Genomic DNA, 25,035 nt, shown 5'->3' with positions numbered 1-25,035 from the left:
TGTATGAGGAGTTGCAAATGGAACTGAACACTGTGCAATCAACAGCAAGCAGCCTTACTTCTGACCTTATGATGGAGGAAGGATCATTGATGCAACAACAGAAGATCGTTGGACCTAGGACGCTGCCCTGAAGAGCTCTTGCAACAATGTCCTGGGATAGAGATGGTTAGCCGCCAACAACCACAACCATCTCCCTTTGTATGAATTCAGCAGATAGCGAGTTTTCCCTCTAATACCCATTTGCTTCAATTTTCCGAGGGCTCCTTGATGCCACACTTGGTCAAGGGCAATCAATCTCATCTCACCTCTTGAATTCATCTCTTTTATCCATGATCAGACCAAGATTTTAATGAGATCTGGAGCCAAGTAGCCCAGTTGGAACACAAAATGAGCATTAATGAGCAAGTTATTGGTAAATTCTGCTTCACTACACTGTCAACAACCCCTTCCATCACTTTGCTGATGATTGAGAGTCAGCTAATGGGGCAGAAATGGCTGGATTTGATTTTTCCTGCTTTTAGTGGACTGGCCATATTTGGGCAATTTTCCAGAGGATAGAAGCCAGCACTGGAACGCTTGTCTAGGCTGAGCACAGGATATGAGCATTATAGCTGGAGTGTTGTCAAAGCCCATAGTCTTTGCTGTAGCCAGTGTGTTCATCCATTTCTTGAGACCACCTGGGGTAAATCGCTTGACGGCTGACTTCTGTGATCTTAAGAATATGTTGAGATGGATCATCCACCTGTCATTTATGTCTAGAATGGTTGCAACACACTTCAGCCTTGTCTTTTGCAATCATATGCCAGGCTTTGTCATCACTGAGGATGATGATGTTCATGGTGCCCCCATCTTAATTGTCCACCATCATTAATACTTGGATGTGGCAAGATTACAGAGCTTTGATCTGATCCTTTGGCTATTTGATTGTTTAACTCTTAGTTTGCTGCTCTCATTGCTCACATTCATGTAGTCTTGTGTTGTAGCTTCCCCAGGTTGACACCTTATTATTAGGTACATTGATGCTACTCCTGGCAGGCCCTTCTACAATCCTTAGTGACCAGGTTTAGTCCCCTGGCTTGATGATAAGGGTAGAGTGAGGAATATGCCAGGGCATGAGGTTACAGGTTGCGGTGGAATAGAATCCTACTGCTGTTGATGCCCCCACATCACCTCATGAGAGTCCAGTTTTGAGCTGCTAGATCTGTTCTGAATTCACCCCATTTCGTACAGCGGTTGTGCCACACAACACGATGAAGTGTGTCCTCAGTGTAAAGATGAGATTTCATCTCCACTACAACTGTGTGGAGCTCACTCCTACCAATACTGCCATTGATAGATGCATCTGTGACAGATAGATTAATGAGGATAATGTCAAGTAAGTTTCCCTTCATGTTGGTTCTCTCACCACCTGCTCCAAACCCAGTCTGACAGCTATATCCTTCAGCACTCAGCCAACTTGGTCAGTAAAGCTGCCACTCTTTTGAAGTTCCCCAGCCAGAGTACATTCTGTGCTCTTGCTCCCCTGAGCCATTCTTCCAAGTAGTGTTCAACCTGGAAGAGTCCTGATTCATTGCCTGAGGGAGTGCAGTAGGTAGTAATCAGCAGGAGGTTTCCTTGTGCATGTTTGACCTGAGGCCATGAGACTTCATGCAGACCAGGGTCAACACTGAGGACCGTCAGACTGCATAACACCCCTGTTGGCTCTGCCAGTGGGGCAGGACATACCACAAGATGGCGATACAGGAGTTTGGGATGTTGGCTGAAAGGTATAATTCTGTGATTGTGCTGCTTAACTAGTTGTGAGACAACTCACCCAATTTTGGCACAAGTCTCCAGGTATTGGTGAGGAGCACTTTATAGGGTCAACTGGGCTGGGTGGCCTTCATCATATCCAAATTCAGGGCCTAAGGGGATACCAGGTGGTTTGTACAGTTTTACTCTCATTATGTTTCTTATTGTGTCATAGATGTTTAGTACCTGTGAGTGGCTTGCTAGGCCATTTCGGAGGAGGGCATTGAAGAGTTGTGGGTCTGGAGTCCCATGTAGGTCAGGCCAGTTAAGGCCAACAGATTCTTTTCCCTCAAGAACATTAGTGAACAAATGGACTTTTATTTAAAAAAATGGTAGTTACATGGCCACTATTGCTAACAATAGCATTTTATTCCATATTTTCTTTATTTAATTAACTGAATTTAAATTCCGCAGCTGCTCTCTTGTGATTTCAACTCATGTCTCCAATTCAGTAATCCAGGACTCTGAATTATTAGCCCAGTAACGTGACCACTTTGCTACCATACCCCATGAACCAAGGTACTTTCACTTTGGAATTGTTTGCTTAAAAACCTTGAAGGAAGTTGGCACTGAGGAATCATATTATTTATGGGTGGGCCTCCCTGTTCTGCAGGTTCGAGGCTGAGATTACTTTGCTTGCACTACATTCCAGCTTTTTTTAAAAAGTTGAAGGCAGCAGCCTGATTTTCCAATGCTTCACTTGCTGGAGGTGGTGACAGCATGAAGAAGCATCCTGTTCCCTGCCAGCTGCAACAGAAAGCTTGCAAAGTTGACCAAGAAGGCATAGCTGGAGATGGCAGCTCATGCGGTCCGCAGCAGAAGAGGAACTGAGCGCAGTGCAGGAAACATTTTAGTGATCGGCTTAGGTCTGGCGAGGCAAGTCCTAAGTTTGATCCAATCGCATGTTAATTGGTCAGCAGTTACCAGATTGCAAAAGAGAGGGGCAGCCTGAGGGTGCATATAGAGTTTTCCTGACCATGGGTGAGATGTGTGCTCAGCAGCCTTGATGATCAGTAAGCATTGTCCATTATCTGAATGTTACCGGACTATAGACTATAGGAAGTCTGCAACATCCTACGTGAAGGAACAGCTGCAAGTGGTGAGCAGTCTGCTGTTTTTTTATTTATTCATTCATTCAATGTGGCGTCACTGGTAATTCCAACATTTGTTGCCCATTCCATCCCTAATTGCCCTTGTACTGAGTGGCTTGCTAGGCCATTTCTGAGGGCAGTTAAGAGTCAAACACATTGCTGTGGTTCTGCAGTCAAATGTAGGCCAGACCAGGTAAGGATGACAGATTCCCTTCCCTAAAGGGGCATTAGTGAACCAGATGGGTTTTTACAACAATCGTTGATGGTTTCATAGTCACTATTACTGAGACTAATTTTCAATTCCAGATTTTATTCATTGAATTTGAATTCCACCAGTTGCCAAGTTGGGCTTTGAACCTAGGCATTAGCCTGGGCCGCTGGATTATTTTCCAGTGACATTACCACTATGCCACCAATTCCCCTCCACCTCTTCCTCAGCCACAGGGGTAGGAACTCGTATCAGTGACCACGAGGGCAGGTCACCGCATCATTAATGTCACTTTGTGAGTAACTTGGTTGTTTATGTTATACACAGCATCAAACTGTTATTTGATAAAGCACTGGACATGTTGCACTAAGGCAGACTTGTGTGTTCTCATTTATTCATTTAAGGCACAAGGCAAACGAATGAAGGAAAAGCGTTAGCAAAACAAAGAATGCGCTGGAGAAGAGTGTGTTGGGTGAGACTCTGGAGCTTTGCAGTGTTTGTTGGAAGGTTACTAACTTTTGTTCTTGACGGATGTTTTTCTCACTGAGATAAAGGTGATTCTCCTCTCCAAATGTCCTGCAGAATGAGTTTAACTCAGATGAAATGTGTTTGGATTTGTGTGGCCCTAGCGTTTTTGCCATCGTGACTAGTGCTCTGTCTCCTGATTCTGCTACAGGGAGATCCTTACAAACAATAGGGTCCTCTCTCCTGTTCTCCTTCAGCCTCCCCCTCATTCTTCTCTTCCTTCTTTTCTACTTCCTCCTCCAGGGAGCTGTGCCATTCCAGCACTTCTCCATCCACACTTCTCTGGAGGACCATGGTATGGAGAGCTCAGCAGAGCAACATAATGCCTAGGGCCCTTCAGGGAATGTATTGGATGGCACCACCCATCCAGTCAAGGGTCAGAATGATGACCCATCTCCATATTTCCTATTGGTCTATATACAGCTGCAGCACCAGAGATTGCAGGAGGTTAAAGACACAATCACAGTTTCTAGGAAAGTGTGGACACCTGCATGAAGCACTTGCTGTGGTCGCAGAGCAGCTGGACATTTAGGGAGTGGAACCCCTTCTTACTGAAGAATCTCCCTGGCAGGTCAGTTGGCCACATGGGTGCAATCGAAGATCCCATACGCCCAAGGGTATTCAGCAAAGGAAACAAATCCTGCCCTTGGAGCTTGATTGCTGATGGAGTATAATGTTGGAAAGTGTGAAGTTGTTCACTTTGGCAGGAAGAATTAAAAAGCAGAGTATTAATTAAACGGAGAATGACTGTGGAATTCCAAGGTGCAGAGGGATCTAGGTGTTCTAGAGCATGAGTCACAAAAAGTTAGTACACAGTACAGCAAGTAATTAAGAAGGCTAATGGAATGCTATCCTTTATTATGAGAGGAATTGAATATAAAAGTAAGGATGTTATGTTTCCATTATACAGGGCACGGTGAGACCACATCTCGAATGTTATGTGCAGTTTTGGTCTCCTTATTTAAGGAAGGATGTAAATGCATTGGAGGCGGTTCAGAGGAGGTTTACTAGATTGATAGATTCTTGATAGGCAAGGGAATCACAAGTTATCGGAGGTAGATGGGAATGTGGAATTTGAAACACAAACAGATCAGTCATGATCTAATTGAATGGCAAAGCAGACTCAAGGGGCCAAATGTCCTACTTCTGCTCCTATTTCATATCTTCATATGATACCTCAACTTCACCTCTGCACATTCCCAACAAACTCTCTCGATGTGTTTGAGTCTTCCTGAATGAGCTTTCTCCATTTTGGTCAGTCACAAGCCAGGGACTCCCATGAATCAGCGGATATATATGACTTCTACAAGGATGCTTTGACAACTTCCTGAAAGTTTTCTACTGTCCTCCTGGAAGTCACCTACTGTGACCAAGTTCCCAAGGGAGCAATTGCTTTGCGAGTCTGGTTTCAGGCATACGACTGACATGTCCCACTCAGTGGAGCTGATTTGGAATGATTAGCATTTCAATGTTGGGCAAGTTGGCTTGGGCGAAAATGATGCTGTTGGACTGCCTTTCATGCCAACATATTTGGAGGCACTGCTGATGGCACTTCTCCAGTGCTTTGAGGTACCTACTGTGGGTTGGTCAAGTCTGCAAAGTCACTGCTTCCTAGCAAACCATGACCTTACTCTCCAATTTGAAACCCTGACCCTCAAATATTTTTTCTCAGTTAGCCTCAATAAATTTATTACCAGACAATTCTTGAGCATAAGGACTATACCTTGCCAGTGAGTCAACTTATTAACTCTGTGATTGCTGTGTGCACTTTTAAAATCAATTAATAAAATATACCTACTATACCATATTGGTTCAGTCTCCTCTCAAATCTCTTACATGGAGTTGTTTGGAAATTTAAGACCACCATTCTGTGGCAGAGAGTTTGTGTGAAAATAACACTTCTAAATGTAATAGTATATATGAGAAAATAAATAGATTTTTATCTTACAAATTCAACAGTGACCTTCTGAACTGATGAGCTTGTCAGATCCAGCAAAATACAAGTGCATGAATATATATAAAAAAACAATCAAATATTACTGATTTTTGTTCAGTAAATCAGTGCAACACTGAATACATGACAATGAAATTCTTCCAAAGCCCATAAATGACTCAGACGCTTTTAAATTCCAGCACAGATTTTAATCATACCACAAATTTCCATTAATACATCAACATTTGACAGCCTATCAATCGAACATCTGCTTTAGATAAATGATTCACTATTGGTGGCTGTTGCTAAGCAACATAGATTTTAGTGTGTTGTGTTCTAGTTGTGTTAAATTTAGAGCTAGGTGTATGTGTAAACTAACTCAATGCTCAGGTACTCACAGCTCTGTATCATATGTTAACAAGGTAAGTAAACCCTTTGGCCTATTACGTCTTTTTGACGTATCCAATCAGAGATGGTGTGGGTTCTTTTAACTGCAAAAGTTTTAATTAAAACAAAAGCAATCTAAATGAATGCAGTTCCAAACCTGCTTGCTTCTCACTTGCTGTTGTTGTTCGAGGAAACCACCCAATCTCTGTAGCTCCTGAACTAGCAGAAAATATTCACACATCTCACATGATCTCTACACAAGGCAGGGTATTTCCCAACTTGTTCAAATTCACCAAATGTCATTGATCAGATCCCACTATTGATAACAAATTCAAGTGCACTTATTTCAAGGCAACAGGAAAAACTTCGTAAGGCAAATGGAATGTTGTCATTCATTGTGAGGGGAGTGGAATATAAAAGTAGGGATGTTTTGCCACAGTTGTACAGGGTGTTGGTGAGACCACATCTAAAGTACTGTGTATAGTTTTGGTCTCCTTATTTAAGGACATAATTGCATTAGAAGCAGTTCAGAGAAGGTTCACATGATTGATTCCTGAGATGAAAGAGTTATCTTATGAGGAAAGTATGGACAGTCTGGGCCTGTATCCATTGGAGTTTAGAAGAATGGGAGGTGATCTCATTGAAACATAAAAGATCCTGAGGGAACTTGACAGGATGGATGCTAAAAGGATGTTTCTTCTTGTGTGAGAAATCAGAACAACGGAACACAGTTTAAAAATGAGTCTCCCATTTAAGACAGAGATGAGATTTTTTTTCTCCGAGGGTCATGAGTCTGCGCAACTCTCTTGCCCAGAGAATGGTAGTGGCAGGGTCAAAAAATATTTTTAAAGCAGAGGTAGATAGATTCTTAAATAACGAGGGAGTCAAAGGGTATCGGGGGCAGGCAGAAAAGTGGCATTGAGGCCACAATCAGATCAGCCATAATCGTAATGAACGGCAGAGCAGGCTCAAGAGGGCGAATTGACTTCCTGCTCCTAAATCATATATTCACATAAATCATTTGAGTCCTGTAAACCATCCATGTGTTGCTGCCTAGACGCACACTCCTATCAATTACCCAGATATATTTATCCGATATATCACTCCTGAAAGGAAAAATGATGTGACAAATCCTAGATATAATTTAGAAACAAATTTATTAGCCTGGTGAGAGTCTTGTGTGTATAAAATATGCTCCTTGACTTGTGAACTATTTGAAGGGAAAGAATTGACTGGCCATTTGCTGTTGCTGCTAAAACTCATTAAAATTATTCATTTAATGATTTTTTTTATTATAAGCATTATTCCCTGAGCTACTTGAAAGCTTACGTCTCAGTGGCGTTTCTTATGGACACAGGTTGTTCTATGAAGTGCCCCAGACAAGATTAGCAGAAACTGAATGCGGGTAAGAGAGTCAGGAGGGGCAAAGGCTCAGGAAAGGGGAAGCTCTTATGGACATTATTGAATGTGTGGAGGAATGTGGAAACATGGAGATTATGAAGGATGGGAGCAAGTCAGCAGCTAAAAGAGTAACCACTCATGGTGGAGTAGAGGAGGAATGCAACACCATAATATGTGCTCAGGCATAGGCCTGGAGGAGATCGCAGAGGTAGGGAAGGGCAAGACGACTGAGGGCGACTATCTTAAGTTAATCGTCTTCCAATATCCCAGAGGGTCGATCTTTGCAAGTAGAGGAAAGGCAATGAGTCAGGTGCTGGTGTGGGTGAGGACATCAACTTTGGCATTCTGAATGATTTTTAGCTGAGAAATAGCAAGACTAGCAATATCACAGTTAGAGAAGTTAAATGTAGGAGGTAATAAAAGTGTGAATTTGGATGTGAGCTCCAAGCAGAGAGGGATAGGGCCTATGGAACAAAATGTTACAGAGATGGAACATTCATCTTTTATCTCTTAGCTTCTGAATTTCATGCCACTGTAGATGAAACCTTGAATCCCCACCTAGAAAAAACAGCTGGAATGTATACCTAGGGTCAACCAGAGCAACCAGAAACAAACCTGAAAGCAAATCTGATCAGATTTGTAGTTTTTATGGCTTTGTAAACCTGTAATTCAACTTTTAAATACCTATGTATTCACACCTCTAAATTACTCTGTTCTCTGTTGCATTAAGAATTATACCAATTAGATTACACTTCTCTTATTTGTTCCTGTACAGGGTCAGAGCTATTTTAACAGTAGCATGTTGCCGTTCAACTCAAAAGGTTGAATTGCATTTGTCTATATTAAACTATAGTTACCACATAAATGCCCATTCATCTATCAGTTTCCCCTTATGTTCTTATTTACAGTTTGCTAGGCTTATTGCTTTGGTACTATCAATAAGGTTTGATAACACCCATGTCATCTCCAAATCACAGTATTTCTGTGCAATGAGAAGACAGCAAAAACCAGATGGATCTTCTTTCCTCATGTAAAACAGCTAACTTTTGGGTGTGATCACAGAATCAAGAAATAAACTGATACACAGTAAATGATGCAAATGAAGATTTCTACCAGTATGGTACAAATATTGAATTCAGTTTAACATTTACAAAGATAAAAAACCTTTTGCCCCAAGGATATGATTGGAAAATGAAAAGTAAATTCAAAAGCCGCATCAAGGAGGACTTGTTTATTCATGGTGTGCTAAATCTTCAAAATAACACCCAGGACAATAGCAAGGTTTTGTTCAAGACATGGCTGTATGCTATAAAGAATATTGGGGTATGAATCCCAATGGGACAAATGCTTATTCCTCATCCATTGTCTTCCATTAAGTCGTTGCAGCAGGTTTCCTGTGGTGTTGTTCACTTTGAGTTGGGGGATGTAGGGTTTTACCTTAGCAAGATATTATCCATATGATGGGGAAAGTGCAACAGCAAGTGCAGCATTCACTGGGACGTTTGTGTTCATATACAAGACTTTTAATATAGGCACGACAACAAAAAGATAATCACCTTGTTCTGACTGAAGTATTTTCACTCACCTACAATGATCACACTTTGTACAGTGTTTGAATCATCTGTATTTATTATTGATGGTTTCTTGGATGTGTAACAGCAGCACTGTTGCAATTATTAGATACATTTCCTGTTTGAACTGTCAAGTTTGTAATGAAAGACAAATACACTGGGTTTGTGGCAAAACAAAAACAATTAAATAACACACAACAGAAAAGTGAGCATTATAAAGAATCTTTGTAATATTTTTCATCTTGTGTACCTATTCTTGATACTCACAATGCCATAATCAGTCACAATGCCATAATCAGAATGCACAATGTGTTTTAGTCTAACCAATAACTGCAATCTGCAGAAAATGATACTAAATATAAGAACTGCAAATATATTAAAAAATAATGCAGGAAAGAGGCCATTGTTGAAACTGTTTTTGTACGCTCTCTTTCCACACAAATGCTGACAATGTCCCAATTCCACCTCATTATAATTTCATAACCCCACCACGCTAAATTAAGAGGGTGCTTTCCTGATATCCCATACTGGGTGCACAGAAATTTCCTCCAACTAAATACTGGGAAGATCGAACCCATTGTCTTCAGTCCCTGTTACAAACTTCATTCCCTAGCCCTAGCCACTGACTCCATCTCTTGCCCTGCGAACTGCCTAAGCCTGAACCAGACTGTTTGCAACCCTGGTGTCATATTTAACCCAAGTGAGTTGCAGCTACCTATCAGTTTCATCACTCAAGACTGCCTACTTCCACCCCTGCCTCAGTTCATCTGCTGCTGAAAACCTCATCCATGCCTAGGCTTGACTATTCCAATGTACTTTTGGCCAGCCTCAAACACTCCACCCTCCATAAACTTGAGGTCACCCAAAACTCTGCCACTGACATCCTAACTCACCCCATTCACCCATCACCCTTGTGCACACTGACCGACATTGGTTGCTGGTTAGGCAACATCACTTCTACTTTGAAATTTGCATCCTTGTTTTGAAATCCCTTTATCACTAGACCTCTCCATATCTCCACAGTCTCCCCCAGACCCACAACCCTCCAAGGTCTCTGTACTCTTCCAATTCTGACTTCTTGAGCATCTGTGATTTCAATCACTTCACCACTTCAGCTGCCAATACTCAAAGATCTAGTATTCCATCCCTAAATTTCTCTCTCCCTCTATCTCGCTTTCCTACTTTCAGATGCTCCTTAATACCCATCTTTCTGGCCAAGCTTTTAGGCATCTGTCCCAATTTCTTATGTGGCTTAGTATTAAATTTTATTTGAAAACACTCTTTTAAAGGCCCTCTATAAATGTAACTTGCTGCATATTCCTTTTTGAATTTCATTTTTTTTAATTATACCATATACAGAGTATTTTAACACAGGAATGTCAACTATAATTTAATGCATGTACAGAAACAGAAATAAATTAAAATAGTCATAGACATCTCTTCCTTTCTGAAAATACATTACTTAGCACAGTACAGAAGCAGCATTATATTCCATACAAGAAACTTTGCAGCCTAATAAAGTATTCTCATTGGCACTAGTTTCAATGTAATAGCTTCGAACTCAAAGACAAATTCTTAATCAGAAGAACTGCTTAGCTGCTGCATATGGGTTTTAACATTATCATTAGAGGCCCAAAAAAAAGCTAAGGCAACAAACATTTTTTAAAAATGTCAAGATGGCCAGCAAGACATAAATTGTTTGCAGGATGTACAAATTATTTTACAAGCGCAAATTGCAAAAAAAACTTAACACTCTTAGAATTTCAATATAAAATGATTACAGACTGATTGGCCCCCAACTCACCATGATTCAAAGAGTGGTAATGCCAACCCAAGAATTTACACTCAACACACAAGTGGCCCAGAAAGCAGCCTTTCCTAGCTCTACAGTAGCCCGAGTTTTACACACAGTATGCACTGGGCAATATCGGAGATGGTACCTGCATAGAAACCCCGCACCTGATAATGGTTCATTTATACAAGCACTGCGAGATCTGATTATCAGCCCTCTATAATGAACACAGTTTTTGTTACACTTTATGTTGGCTCCCCTGTTCTGTTTACGGCCATAATGTGGGCACTTTATAGAACCCATGCACTGGAGTTGATGCCAGGGCGCACATAACCCATACAGTGATAGTTGTAAATGAATTGTCAGATATTTTTCCTTGCACATACTGTATAAAAACTGTGCCATGCACAAAGAACAAATAAACTACAGTGATTTATTCAATCAAAAGAATGATAGGGCACACTACTTGAAGATTTTTCAGACCTTGAAATATCTTTTGACTGTCTGTCCTGTATGGTACTCGAGCTCATCCCCAATACTGGCAAAGATGGTGGCCCACTGGCTAACACACCTACATCTCGTGAGCTTCTCCACTTCCCATGTGAATCACCCCCGCTATACTCCTGACTCTTCATAAGTTGACCAAAGTGGCTGTTTTGATTAAGGCTGCACTCACTTCCACTAGACACACACAGTCCATGCACAGCATTTGAACCTAAACTTTGGCCAAAATGACAGAAGTGATCAGTTGCATTCGGAATACTTGAATGCCCACTGGACATTGGATTCAATATTGACTGCACAGCCTTAATCCTCTCTTCCACTTCCTTCTTGAACTGGCTGCAATGTTGAGAACTGCCAATAAGGATCAAGTACTCATCAGTAATGCGAACCAAAACTGATGGGTTATGTTGCATAGTTTCCCTGCATATCTCCAAAATTTTGTTCTGCCCACTGCCTCTGTCCAATCTAATTTTTTCACTGACCAATAATTGCTGCATTTGATTGATTAACTTTTCTATACTTAACTTGGCTGTCTTCAGCTGAGATGGTTCACATTGATCATGAGCTTTTTTCAGCTGGAGAAGTGTTATCACATCACAACGTTTCACCTCAGCTCTTACACAATTTTTCCTGAGTACTTCTTCATAATGGTCTTTACAAAGCTCTTCAATGTAGTCAAAAATATCTGCATCTAGAATAACTGTTGATTCTTCCTCAAATAGACCAGGATGCAAGACATCCCTGGCTCCGTAACTCGCTGAGGCTGCAAGTTTTTGAGGCTCAGTCCCCTGAGCTGCATCCTCAGATGTATGGCTTACGAACTTCCCTCCTGAAGCACTTACTCCAGATTTCAACACTGGACTTGGGAATACTTGAAATTCATCTATTCTCTTCTGAAGATCTTTCCTCAGTTCTTTCATTGCTGAGAAGGAACCCTCAACGTGGATCCTTCCATCGGGACACCTGGAAAACTGTAAGCTTTTATTGTTGCTTTCAAGTTCTGTTACCAACTTCGATGTGCTACCGAATATCGATAAATCCAGGTCAACTGACACCTGTGTAAAGATCTGTGAAAAGCAAAACATTTAATCTATTAGTTGTGAAATAGTAGTAGTTTATATTGCAATATAAAGTGGGCCGTTTAAATTTACATATCATAGGATTAGTGGCAACAATAAAGTAAGACAGGACACAGTTCTTCTTGCAGACTGTGAACACCACACTTCAACTGGGAGAGTTCAACTAATCTGAGAGAGGTACAGCACAGAGAGGAGGCATGGAAGCATATTTCAATAGACCAGAGAATGAGCAATCACTGTCAATCCCAGCAGTTAGTTCATGTACTTAAACACATAATCACAAAAGAGTACAAAATTTAAAACAGCAGCTTACATTTCCACCATTAAGCAATGTAACAACACTGCAGGTGTGCGTTCCAATTTACAAGTTTGGTTATTCATTTGCAATACAGTAATAAAACTTCCCTGACAATTCCAGGCTGGTTTTCTTCCTTTTAGCACTGATGGAGAGGTTACAGCTGCAACTTCAGTAAGGTATTTTGCAGTTGCTAAGGCTATATTCCCTTCTCACTTCCACTGATTGTGTTGGAAAAGTTGAAGCTCATTAATTTGCACCAGACATATTTATTGTTCCAACAGTAAAGGGGAGCATGGAATCAGGTTTTCATCTGAACAATTTAAAGACTCCCAGCAGCATTACAAGTTTAGACGAAGAGGAAATTTGTAAGGGGCATAAACACTGGTCTGAGTCAGCTGATCTGAGCAGCCTGTTTCCATATATTCCCCCTATTATAAAATTAGAATTATTTGTGAGCTGTACCACATGATTTCAAAACCTTGTTACTCCACATCTCATCATAAATCAGAAATTCTGGATACTGCTGTATGTAGTCAGGTGGGCAATGATCTCTAGAATGGTCATGGGGGCAATAGAGCCAAACTTGCTCAATCTTTTATGGCTTTCATCAATCTCTCTGCTCGTAAAACAGGCCTTGTCCAAAATACCAGCTTCCTGAAAGTGCACTCACCCAGAGCCTCTCAAAATTGATACCAGATTTTCAGGTGTAACAGGAAATAAAATCATTCTTCTGGTGTTGTGTTTTGTCTCATGTGTCTTTTTAAAATCAACATCACTGAGACCTGCTCTGTGCTTTATGCTTTCTCTTCAATGTATTTTATGACACAAGTATGAGCCGCATTAAAAACTGTAAAACTGGCAGGCTCTTAAACATACTGTGCCTAATGTGTCTGAATGGTGATTGAATGTGCTGAAACTTTAATTTTCATTTGTAAAGAAGGAATATATGGTGCAAGTTCAGCTTCTTCCTTGGGCACCAATTGTTACGCTGACCTACGCCCATTTTGTGTTCAGGTGTTTTCTACTGAGTTTGGCAGGAAATGTGGGTGTAAAATGACACCGGCAGAATGAGCACATCTCTGAGTGCATCCACTTTGGAAATTCCAGATCAATGAAGGACAAAGAATAGAGAGATAACTAAAATGAACAATGCAGCAGCCTTGTCCTGCAAGATTGGCTGAGAGACATAAAAAAAAATGACATAGCAATTTCTTTTTTTTAAAATTTAAAATTCCCCTGGTAAAGGCTGTCATAAAACTGTACATTATACGAGAGGTCCATTGTACACAAAACATCATCAAAACCATATAACACCATCTCCTGGTACAGTGTGCAAAGACATTTACATATCAGGTTTGCTGTACAAGTTTGTAAATAATTTTCTTTTCTTATTTCATGACATTGGTGCTCTTCAATTAAACTAAAGCTCTGTTTAGCCTATGATGTTAAATAATGAAAAATAGCTGGTTGTTAAATAGTGGCTTTAATGTAGGAAAACAACCCAAGGCACTTCACACATTGACACAGAGTTACTAGAATTCATGACTAAACACTTGCTCAAAGAAGTAGACAAAGAGTGAGGCAGAGAGGTTTAGGGAGGGAGTTCCAAAGCTTAGGGCCTAGATGACTGAAGGCATAGTTGCCAATGGTAAGATGAAAGGAGGTCCTGGAATGTCATAAAGCTGGTGCAGATTAAAGAAGTGGGGGCATCAGGAATGGGGTGGGGGAACAGTGAGGCCATGGAAGCATTTGAATAAAAGGATGAGAATGTTAAATCAAGGCATTGGGAGGACCAAAAAGCCAAGGGCTGGGTCACTGTCAGCAGCATACACTTACTTGCACATTATTCTGTGAAACTTTCAATGGATATTTCATTGGGAGCTGTTTGTCTTCAAGCACTTGCTCCTTCTTTCTCAGCACAATGTTCGCTACTTGAAAACAAAAGTTTGCACTTTAACCATGAAAAATAAACTATCGGTAGGCACTAGGGAGGTAAAGAGGTGGTCAGGGTGAGATTTTAAGCTGCGACATCAGTGTTGCCTGCCTTCAGTCAAGACACTATCTTGGTAAAGCAATTGAAACTAGCACTATCCAGCTGCACAGAGGATTATTAGGGAGCTGACTGACAATTTAACTGCCTGTTTGCCCTCATGAAGGAGGCTGCATGCCATTTAGGTGGCTAACACTTCAATAAACTACCTCTCCTCACAATGACCAGTTGAACTGGAGTAAACAAGTCAATGCTGGAAATTTTTGGCACTAATTAAAAGGCATGCTCATGTTTCATTATCCACTTGCTGCCGGGGGTTTGAAGAGGACTTTGAAACATATCAGGAGACTTTCTGGGGGACTTTGTCAAGGCTTCACCAACATTCTATCAACATTTATTCTGGAAATGCTCTCTGTGCTATTCTACCTCATTGAACACAATATTGAATCACCAGGAGAAAGGGAGTACTTGCTCTGGCACCTTGCTAGAGGGTCCCCTTGGCCAACAAATGGGAGGACGACATGAGGCCACACGGAGCATCACCAGCTGCTTCAGCAGGAGAGAGAGACTGGAGGGCAAGGTGGATTCCTTGGGCCTGCTTCATCAATGACCTTCCTTCCATCATAAGGTCAGAAGTGGGGATGTTTGGTGATGATTGCACAATGTTCAGCACCAATCACATCTCCTCAGATTCTGAAGCAGTCCATGTCCAAATGCAGCAAGGCCTGGACAATATCCAGGCTTGGGCTGACAAGTGGCAAGTAACATTCGCAGCACACAAGTGTCAGGCAATGACCATCTCCAACAAGAGAGAATCCAACCATCACCCCTTGATGTTCAATGGCATTACCTTTACTGAATCCCCCACAATCAATATCCTGGGGGTTACCATTGACCAGCAACTGAACTGGGCTAGCCATATAAATACTGTGGCTACAAGAGCAGGTCAGTGGCTAGAAATCGTGCTATGAGTAACTCACCTCCTGACTCCCCAAAGCCTGTCCACCATCTGCAAGGCACAAGTCAGCAGTGTTATGGAATACTCCCTACTTGCCTCCCTCAACAATAAAGAAGCTTGACACCATCCAGGACAAAGCAGCCCGCTTGATTGGCACCACATCCACAAACGTTGACTCCCTCCACTGCCGACGCACAGTAGCAGCAGTGTGTACCATCTACAAGGTGCACTGCAGGAATTCACCAAGGCTCCTTCGACAGTACCTTCCAAACCAAGACCACTACCATCTAGATGAACAAGGGCAGCAGATAGATCGGAACAACACCATCTGGAAGTTCCCCTCCAAGTCCCTCACCATTCTGACTTGGAAATATGTCACTTTTCCTTCAGCGTTGCTGGGTCAAAATCCTGGAACTCCCTTCCTAACAGCACTGTGGGTGTTCCTGCACTACATGGACTGTGGCAGCTCAAGGCGGCGCAGCTCACCACCACCTTTTCAGGGGCAACTAGGGATGGGCAATAATGCTTGCCCAGCCAGTGAAGCCCGCATCCCATAAAAGAATATTTTAAAGATTCCATTCTCTTGCAGGTGCAGGATATCCCTCATTGTATGGGCCTCCTCTATCAGTACCGCCAGTGCTACATCTAAGAATCTGTGTGCCCTCTCTCTCAGTTCGTGAGCCAGCCTGCACTGTGCTGCTGTGCGCCAGCCAGACACTTAACACCTTCAGTGGAAGCGTGTGCAAGGAGCCCACACATACTGCTCAATGAAAATTCTGTCTAAACAATATTTGAGTGCTAAACCCACAAGTATCTGTTTTAGCACATCTAGGCAAGTTCAAATTATGATAATCAACAATAAGGAGCAAAATTAGGTGCTAAAACCAGACTTTCAAACAGACTTGTCTTATTAGCACAGTGCCTGCCTTTCATCTAAATTAACTCCTCCATTTTCTAAGAGGCTTTTGTGTACAGTAAATAGTTCATATTTCTTCATACCCTATATACTGCACAGATCCAAAAGACATATCAAGGCATGTTATAAGCAATAAGCAAAAGTACAATGAAAGAGAGTCTTCAAAATCCATGGACAGGCCACACATTACCTCAGTAATAGGCAGGTAAAGGCCTACACTGGATCACAGCATTCACTTAAGGACACAGTCTGAGATGCAGACTCTAAAGTGTATTTTTATATAAGTAAGACCACATTAAGGGTCACAAAAAACTAACAATTCGCTTAGTAGAAGTCTCACTGAGGTAAGAAGCAAACATAGACTATGAACACAATACTTCCTAGAACACAACAGCCTGACCTGCCTTTCTCACTGAATGCAATGAATGAGAAAATGTATGAGTTCTGTCAATCTGACGTGGCCTATTCTATAATACAGTAAATTTACAATGTATGTCACACACTCTCGGCATTACCATTCATTGACACCTTCAACTGCACCATTCTAACACTAGACAGATTTTCTCCAAAAGCAGCGAATCCTCATATTTATGCCTATACAACATCACTAATGGACTCTAAAGAAAATTCACTTTGTCGTGACTTTCGGTGGCAACACCATGGATAACTCATCTGTATTTTGAGGCATTTCCATGAGGTAGAGATCATCACACACTGATAATATTTTCATCAGTTCATGGGTTTGGAAAGTTACCTTCCTCTTTTTCGAAGGTGACATAGGCAATGCCAGGGGCATCTGCTGGATATGTGACACTTTCCACCTCACCACCGCTATTCCTTGGCCTTAAGAAGTGAATGATGAGTTTGTCAGTCATCACAGTGTTAGGAAGAATGTCCTCAGGAAAACCTGATACAGTGATGGTCCTCTCTGCCCAGTTTGATTCCATTCTCTCAGGGGAACCCAGGGCACTGTGAAGATACAAAAAGCAATATTTCACTGTGATACATAAAGCAGGTCATCTAAAGGCTGAGTCCCACCTCATTAATAGCTGCTGACATGAACCATTCACATTTTACAATTAACTACTGCTCACTAGTGTTTTGTAGTAGAGTAAAATTTGTGACCAAAGACTAATCACAGAAGATAATAAAAGCTGGATATTTCTGGAGCATGATCAAAAGAGTACCATTTACCTGTATTATTTATGCTGTGATGTTATCCTTAAATATGGTCAGCACTCTCAATAATACTGAATTTGATTTGTCATGACATCAGACAGAAAGTTGTGGATCCGCCAGACTCATCTCTGAAGGCATCCTAGTAAATATTATGACACAGCGATCGTAAACGCTGAGCTGTTCAAATCCAAGAGGGAAACTTGAAACAACTGTCATAACCCATTTTGCAATTTGTACATTTCGAGATGCAGGCTTTGAATTCAGTAGTAATAAGACCGCTGAGTCTCATGAGGTTTTTGTAAAACTAAATTAAACATTTATTAATACAAGAAAGCTTGTAAGCACGTACATATGTCTACAAAATTATACTATGAGTTTCTTTCAGCTCTGGATCCTTGCCAGACAGCGGCTTGAGGCTTACAGGCTGGAGGCTTTAGATCTTAGACTCCGTCTCCTTTTTACCAAAAGCTTTCTCTTCCTTTGTACATATGTTTCACTTTGAATGCAAATTTTCATTGTATCACTATGTCTTTTGAACTTCACCTCTTCTAATAAGAAGATCCTTTCATAATACCCACTTTATTAGTAATCCTTGGGAAAAATAAACAAACACACTGTTTCTGAGCTTCACCTAGTTAGGTGTAATATTTCACTCCCTCTCTTTGAATCCAAGTTACACTAGTTTGTTTACAGAAAAATTGCAAATTAGCCCCATGTTTACATAATGAACATTCCAAACCTACCTCTCTTCTCTACATCAAAGCCTCTAGACCAGCTGGCTTTAATCCAATTAATACACACACACCGACATCACTAAACTCTATTTTAAAAATAATTTTCAATAACATTACAGACATTATTATACCTTGACTTAAACTACAAGCAGACAATCGACTTCCTCGAGCCTGATGACAATCTCTTTGCGCATGTATACTCGATGTGATAATGCACAGCCTTAATCATGGTCAACTCTTCTCTGGGTTTGAAACCTCACATCTAGTCCATCACTAAGAGTGCCTGCTTTCACCACCCAAGCGTCACTCATTCAGAGCCCATCCACTCTCCCCACACACCTCACTGCCAAGTGTCCCAGAAATTCACATTCCCATCTTTTCACCACTAGGCTTTTCCAATGCTCTCCTCCCTGGTGTCCACTCTACAATAACTTCAATTCATACCAGATTGCAACCCACAAAATCTTGCTCAGCTGACCATTTCCAAAATCCAATCGCTCCCTCTTCCCCAATGCGCTGGCTTCAAAATCCTCATCCTCAGCTCTCCATCACCCCACTGATACCTAACCTTGCAGTCCCCTCGAGTCCAGCATTGCACGTTTCCCCATCTCTCAGCTCCACCATCAATGATAGAACCTTCAGTCATCTTAACCCCCACGCTCAGGGACTCTCTCCCTGAAACCGTTCTTTGACAATGCTTTGGCCACTTCCTCCAATGTCCCTCCTAATTCTTCTTAGCAGTAATCTCACTGTTTAAGTGGCTTGAGATGCTTTGCTACATTAAAATACACCATACCAACACAAGTTATCACTGCACCTGAAAAGACCTAGGAACATTGGATTTGTAGACTGAATTGTTTATTATACAATAGACTTTGTCTATTAGACACGCAGTATGCACCATTCTTAGTTTCCTTATTCACAGGCCACAAAAAAGAATCTGCTTTATAACACCTTCTAGATAGTTTCTAAGACAGTGGGCAGGAAACAATTACTGTACAAGTATGGACGTAACTTCTTCCTCATATATAACTACAAGATCATGATCATTGAATCCAACGTATCCATATTTTATTTTATCATATTCATATTTTTATCAAGGCAATAGAGAAAGAAAAATATCAATAAATGTAAAAAAAAACCTTGAGGCACTTCATGTCTTTTGATACAAGGTACATTTGTTTATTGGGGAAACTATAAACAAACCTTGACAAAGAAAGAAACATAGCCAGTGCTTCCAAAACTCTTTCCTACTGTGACCCCATTTTGATGCTACACAGTTAGTGCAAACCCAAAGTGGAAAATTTGTGGGGGGGGAGGGGTTGTTGAGTGGCGGGCAGGCAAGTGTTGTTAAGCAGCAGGGGAGGAGTTGTTGAGAAGGCAGCGTGGGGGAGTGAATAGTTGCATTGGTGTGTCAGTCTAGATTTTTGTGCTTGAATCACTAAGGGTTGGACTTTAACCTGCTTTCTGACTTAGAGCTGAGCCACTGCTGGCACTTGAGGGTTAAGTTCCTGTAAGTACTTGGATAAATAGTTGAAAATAGTAAGAAAACAAACTTTGCAGGGCTATTAGGGAAAGCGCAAGGGGGGTGAACTAATTAGATAACACTCTCAAAGAGACAGCACAGGCGCAATGGGCCAAGTGGCCTCCTCCTGTGCTATAACATTCTACAATGCAAAGATGCTATCAGCCAATTCCAACGAAGAAACAAAACCGAAACTAAAAAAAATACTTGGACGGTGGCTGAAAATTCAAATCCTATTTTTGTAAAGTCACCCGATAAACAACGTCGAATCTATCCGAAGACGGCAAAGGAGTTTAGACCCGACTAAAATTGTTTCTTGTTGCTTGTTTCTATTGTTTTAAAGTTCCTACGTTTGGGTCTGTTGTTAGGTGCAATGTCCAGGGTGTTGCCGCCTCGCCTGGCCCAGACTTATTCGTACACACGCAGACGTTTTATACTTGCCGACAGCGTTCACAGTTAACGCAGTTCGCCGAATTTAACCCGAGCTTTCAGCTGAAGCCCACGGCACTGTATAATTCGAACGCAAGTCACTTCACAAACACTGCTCCTGCGCCCTTCACTACCGTGGCTGGAGTGAAACAGCGCCGTGCAAGCTGCGACATCCAACTGTGCACAGGTTATGAATCCCCTCAGTACTGCAAACAGTTGTGTTTACAGTGTAAAAATACCTGGAAAAACTCAACAGGTCTGGCAGCATCTCCGGAGAGGAACACAGTTAACGTTTGGAGCCCCTATGACTCTTCAACAGAACTAAGTAAAAATAAAAAAGAGGTGAAATATAAGCTGGTTTGGGGGGGGGGGTGGGGCAGGTAGAGCTGGAAAGAGGGCCAGTGATAGGTGGAGATAGCCATAAGATGTTATAGACAAAAGGACAAAAAAGGTGTTGAAGGTGGTGATATTATCTAACATATAACATCTTTTATAGTTATGACATTTTATATGACATCTTTTGGCTAACTCCACCTATCACTGGTCCTCTATCCAGCTCTACTTGTCCCACTCCACATCCCCCCCTCCTCTTAAGCCAGCTTATATTTCACGTAGATACTGCCAGACCTGCTGAGTTTTTCCAGGTATTTTTGTTTTTGCTTTTGCCTTGGTAAATAGGACCTGGTAAGTAATTTTTCTGTACTTAATATTCTCTAAACTAGAGGAAGTAAAAGCAAAGGGAGTAATTTAAGGGTAAGTCATGGCAGGGCAACTGGGCCAATTGGAATGTTCCTCCTGTGCAGTGTGGGAAGTCAGGGACACTTCCAGTGTCCAGGGCGACCATGTGTGCAGGAAGTATCTGCAGCTGCAGCTACTCAAAATCTGTTTCGGAGCTGAAGCTGCACCTGGAGTCACTGTGCAGCATCCACAAGGATGAGACCTTTGTGGATAACGTATAGACTGCGGTGGTCACACTACAGATAAAGAGTGCACAGGCAGAAAGGGCATGGGTGACCGCCAAACAGAGTAAAAGTATAAGGCAGGTAGTGCAGGAGTCCCCTGGGTCCACCTCCCTCTCCAACAGATATTCCATTTTGGATATTGCCAGGGGAGATGGTTTCTCAGGGGAATGCAGTGAGACCCAAGTCTGTGGCACCATGAGTGGCTCAGCTGCACCTTTTTGGCGGTGGGGGGGGGGGGGGGGTTGGGGAATGGGAGAGCAATAGTGCTAGGGGATTCTCTCATAAGGGGAGCAGATAGACATTTCTGCAGCTGCAGACATGACACTAGGATGTTATATTGCCTCCCAGGTGTCAGGGTCAAGGCTGTCACTCAGCGGCTGCAGGAAGTTCTGAAGGGGGAGGGTGAACAGCCAGAGGTTGTGGCCCATATCGGTACCAACGACATAGGCAAAAAGAGGGATAAGGTCCTGAAAGCTGAATATAGGGAACTAGGAAATAAAAAGCTGGACCTCAAAGATAGTAATCTCGGGATTACTCCCAGTGCCACCTGCTAGCGAGATCAGGAGCAGAGGAATAGACCAGATGAATGTGTGATTGGAGAGATGGTGTAGGAGAGAGGGATTTAGATTCCTGAGGCATTGGGACCGATTCTGGGGAAGATGGGACCTGTACAAGCTGGACACGTTGCATCTCAGTAGGACCAATATTTTCGCAGGGGTGTTTGCTAGCAATGTGGGGGAGGGTTTAAACTAGATTGGCAGGTGGATGGGCACCTGAGCAGGGAGACACATGAGAGGGAAACAAAGATAGGAATGAAAGACAGAAAAATAGAAAACAAAAATGGAAGGCAGAGGAAACCAGGGCTAGCTGCAAATAGGGCCATAGCACAAAAAAGATGTGTAAAAACATTAAAAAGACAGGTCTAAAGGTATCTGAATGCACGGAGCATTTGCAAGAAGATAGATGAATTAACAATTCAAATAGATGTAAATGGTGGCATGGCGTTGTTAGTTAAGGATGAAATCAGTGCAATAGTGAGAGAGGATATTGGCTCAGAAAGTCTAGATGTAGAATCAATCTGGGTGGTGCTAAAAAACAACAAAGGGCGGAAAGCATTAGTGGGAGTTGTCTATTAGCCTCTAAACAATAGTGATAAGGTAAGGAATGGCATTAAACAAGAAGTTGGAGATGCATGTAACAAGGGTGCTACAGTAATCATGGGTGTCTTTAATCTACATATAGACTGGGCAAACCAAATTAGCAATAATACTGTGGTGAATGAATTCCTGGAGTGTGTACGAATATGTTGAGGAATGAACTAGGGTACAGGCTATCTTAGATTGGTATTGTGCAATGAGAAGGGCTTAATTAATAATCTTGTTGTGTGGGATACTTTAGGGAACAGTGACCATAACATTAGGATGGAAAATGAAGTAGCCCAATCTGAAACTAGGGTCCTAATTGGTAACAAAGGCAACTACGAAGATATGAGTCATGAGTTGGCTAAGCTAGATTGGAGAACTTCATTAAAAGGAATGATGATGGATAGGCAATGGCTAATATTTAAGGAATGAATGTATGCATTGCAACAGTTATATATTCCTTTCTGGTGCAAAAACATAAGAAGAAAAGTGGCCCAGCCATGGCTAACAAAATAAATTAAGGATAGTATTAAATCCAAAGAGGAGTCATATAAAGTTGCTAGAAAAAGTAGCAAGCCTGAGGATTGGGAACAGTTTAGAATTCAGCAAAGGAGGACCAAGAGATTGATTAAGAGGGAAATAATAGAGTACGAGAGTAAACTTGCAAGAAACATAATAGAGGACTGTAATAGCTTTTATAAGTATGTAAAAAGAAAAATATTAATAAAGACAAATGTAGATCCCTTACGGTCTGAAACGGGACAACTTATAATGGAGAACAAGGAAATGACAGAGCAATTAAACAACTACTATAGTTCTCTCTTCGCAGGGGCGGACACAAATAACTTCCCAGAAATACTAGGGAACCAAGGGCCTAGTGAGAAGGAGGGATTGAAGGAAATTAGTATTATTAAATCAATAGTGCTAGTGAAATTAATGGGACTGAAAGCCAATAAATCCCCAGGGCATGATAGTCTACATCCCAGGGTACTAAAGAAGGTGTGGCCATTGAAATAGTCGCTGCATTGGTTATCATCTTCCAAAAGTCTATAGATTCTGGAACAGCCCAAGCAGATTGGAGGGTGGCATATGTAACCCCACTATTATAAAGGATGTAATAACAGAACACTTGGAAAATGTCAGCTGGATTAGACAAAGTCAACATGGATTTGTGAAAGGGAAATCATGTTTAACAAATCTATTGGAATTTTTTGAGGACGTAACTAGCAGAATAGATAAGGGAGAACCAGTGGATGTGGTGTATTTGGATTTCAGAAAGCTTTTGATAAAGTTCCACATAAGAGGTTAGTGTTTAAAGTACATGGGATTGGGGTAATATATTGGCATGGATTGAGAATTGGTTAGCAGACAGGAAACAGAGAGTAGGAATAAACGAGTTACTTTTTGGAGTGGCAGGCGGTGACTAATGGGTTACTGCATGGATCAGTGCTAGGGCCCCAGCTATTCATAATATATATCAATGATTTGGATGAGGGAACCAAATGTAATATTTCCAAGTTTGCTGACGACACAAAACTTGGTGGGAATGTAAGTAATGAGGAGAGTGTTCAGAGGCTTCAGGGTGATTTAGACAGGTTGAATGAGTGGGCAAATACATGGCAGATGCAGTATAGTGTGGATAAGTGTGAAGTTATCCACTTTGGCAGGAAAGACAGAATAGCAGAGTGTTATTAAAATGGTGATAGATTGGGAAATGTTGATGTACAAGGGGACCTGGGCATCCTTGTACACCAATCACTGAAAGCAAGCATGCCCACCGCAGCAAGCAGTTAAGAAGGCAAATGGCATTTGGCCTTCATTGCGAGAGAACTTGAGTACAGGAGCAAGAATGTTGTGTACAGCTGTTCAGGGCCTTGGTGAGACCACACCTGGAGTATCGCATGCAGCTTTGGTCTCCTTACCTAAGAAAGGATATACTTGCCATAGAGGGAGCGCAACAAAGGTTCACCAGGCTGATTCCTGGGATGGCAGGATTGCCGTACGAGGAGACATTGGGCTGACCAGGCCTGTATTCACTGGAGTTTAGAAGAATGAGAGGGGATCTCATTGAAACGCTTAAAATTCTGACAGGGATGGACAGACTGAATGCAGGGTTGATATTTCCTCTGGCTGGGAGGCCTAGAACAAGGGGTCGCAGTCTCAAGATAAAGGGTAGGTCATTCAGCACTGAGATGAGGAGAAGCTTCTTCACTCAGAGGGTCATGAACCTATGGAATTCTCTACCACAGAAGGCTGTTGAGACCAAGTCACTGAATATATTTAAGAAGGAAATAGAAAGATTTCTGGACACTAAAGGCATCAAGGGATATGGGGAAAGCACGGGAGTACGCCATTGAGATAGAGGATCAGCCATGATCATATTGAATAATATAGCAGGCTTGAAGGGCCAGATGGCCTACTCCTGTTCCTATTTTCTATGTTTCAGAGAAGACATTAAACAGAGGACCTACATGCCTTCACAGGCAGATGTAAAAGGCCCCATGGCACTATTTTGAAGAAGAGTAGGGGAGTTATTCCCAATATCCTGGCTAATATTTATCCCTTAATCAATACCACAAAAAATCAGAATTTCTGGTCATTATCACATTGTTTGTGGAAG

At 41.7% G+C, this 25,035-nt stretch overlaps 1 protein-coding gene and 1 long non-coding RNA gene across 6 annotated transcripts; one reads left to right on the top strand and one right to left on the bottom strand.

Annotated features, from left to right (window-relative positions):
• Positions 1-2,511: 2,511 nt before the first annotated feature.
• LOC121285100 lies at positions 2,512-12,063 on the top strand. The gene is made up of 3 exons (XR_005944601.1): positions 2,512-2,890; positions 3,495-3,644; positions 11,926-12,063. It is a non-coding gene; the product is annotated as an uncharacterized LOC121285100 (long non-coding RNA).
• LOC121285099 (RNA-binding protein 43-like) lies at positions 8,944-20,632 on the bottom strand. Of its 5 annotated transcripts, none has more exons than XM_041201242.1 (4): positions 20,233-20,632; positions 17,199-17,413; positions 14,417-14,511; positions 8,944-12,270 (listed from the first exon to the last, which is right to left on the bottom strand). In XM_041201242.1, the coding sequence occupies exons 2-4, from the start codon at positions 17,389-17,391 to the stop codon at positions 11,137-11,139; spliced, it is 1,422 nt and encodes a 473-aa protein (XP_041057176.1). In that variant the 5' UTR covers positions 17,392-17,413; positions 20,233-20,632; the 3' UTR covers positions 8,944-11,136. The 5 variants fall into 5 exon arrangements, with proteins under 5 accessions (XP_041057176.1, XP_041057171.1, XP_041057172.1 ...); XM_041201237.1 differs by having other exon boundaries at positions 20,551-20,594; XM_041201238.1 differs by having other exon boundaries at positions 14,417-14,508; positions 20,551-20,587.
• Between the last annotated feature and the right edge of the window lie 4,403 nt (positions 20,633-25,035).

The sequence above is a fragment of the Carcharodon carcharias genome, chromosome 12 (genome assembly GCF_017639515.1).
Source record: "Carcharodon carcharias isolate sCarCar2 chromosome 12, sCarCar2.pri, whole genome shotgun sequence".
NCBI lineage: Eukaryota > Metazoa > Chordata > Chondrichthyes > Lamniformes > Lamnidae > Carcharodon > Carcharodon carcharias.
The sequence above is the reverse complement of the archived record's forward strand: the minus strand, read 5'-3'. Positions and strand labels throughout refer to the sequence as shown.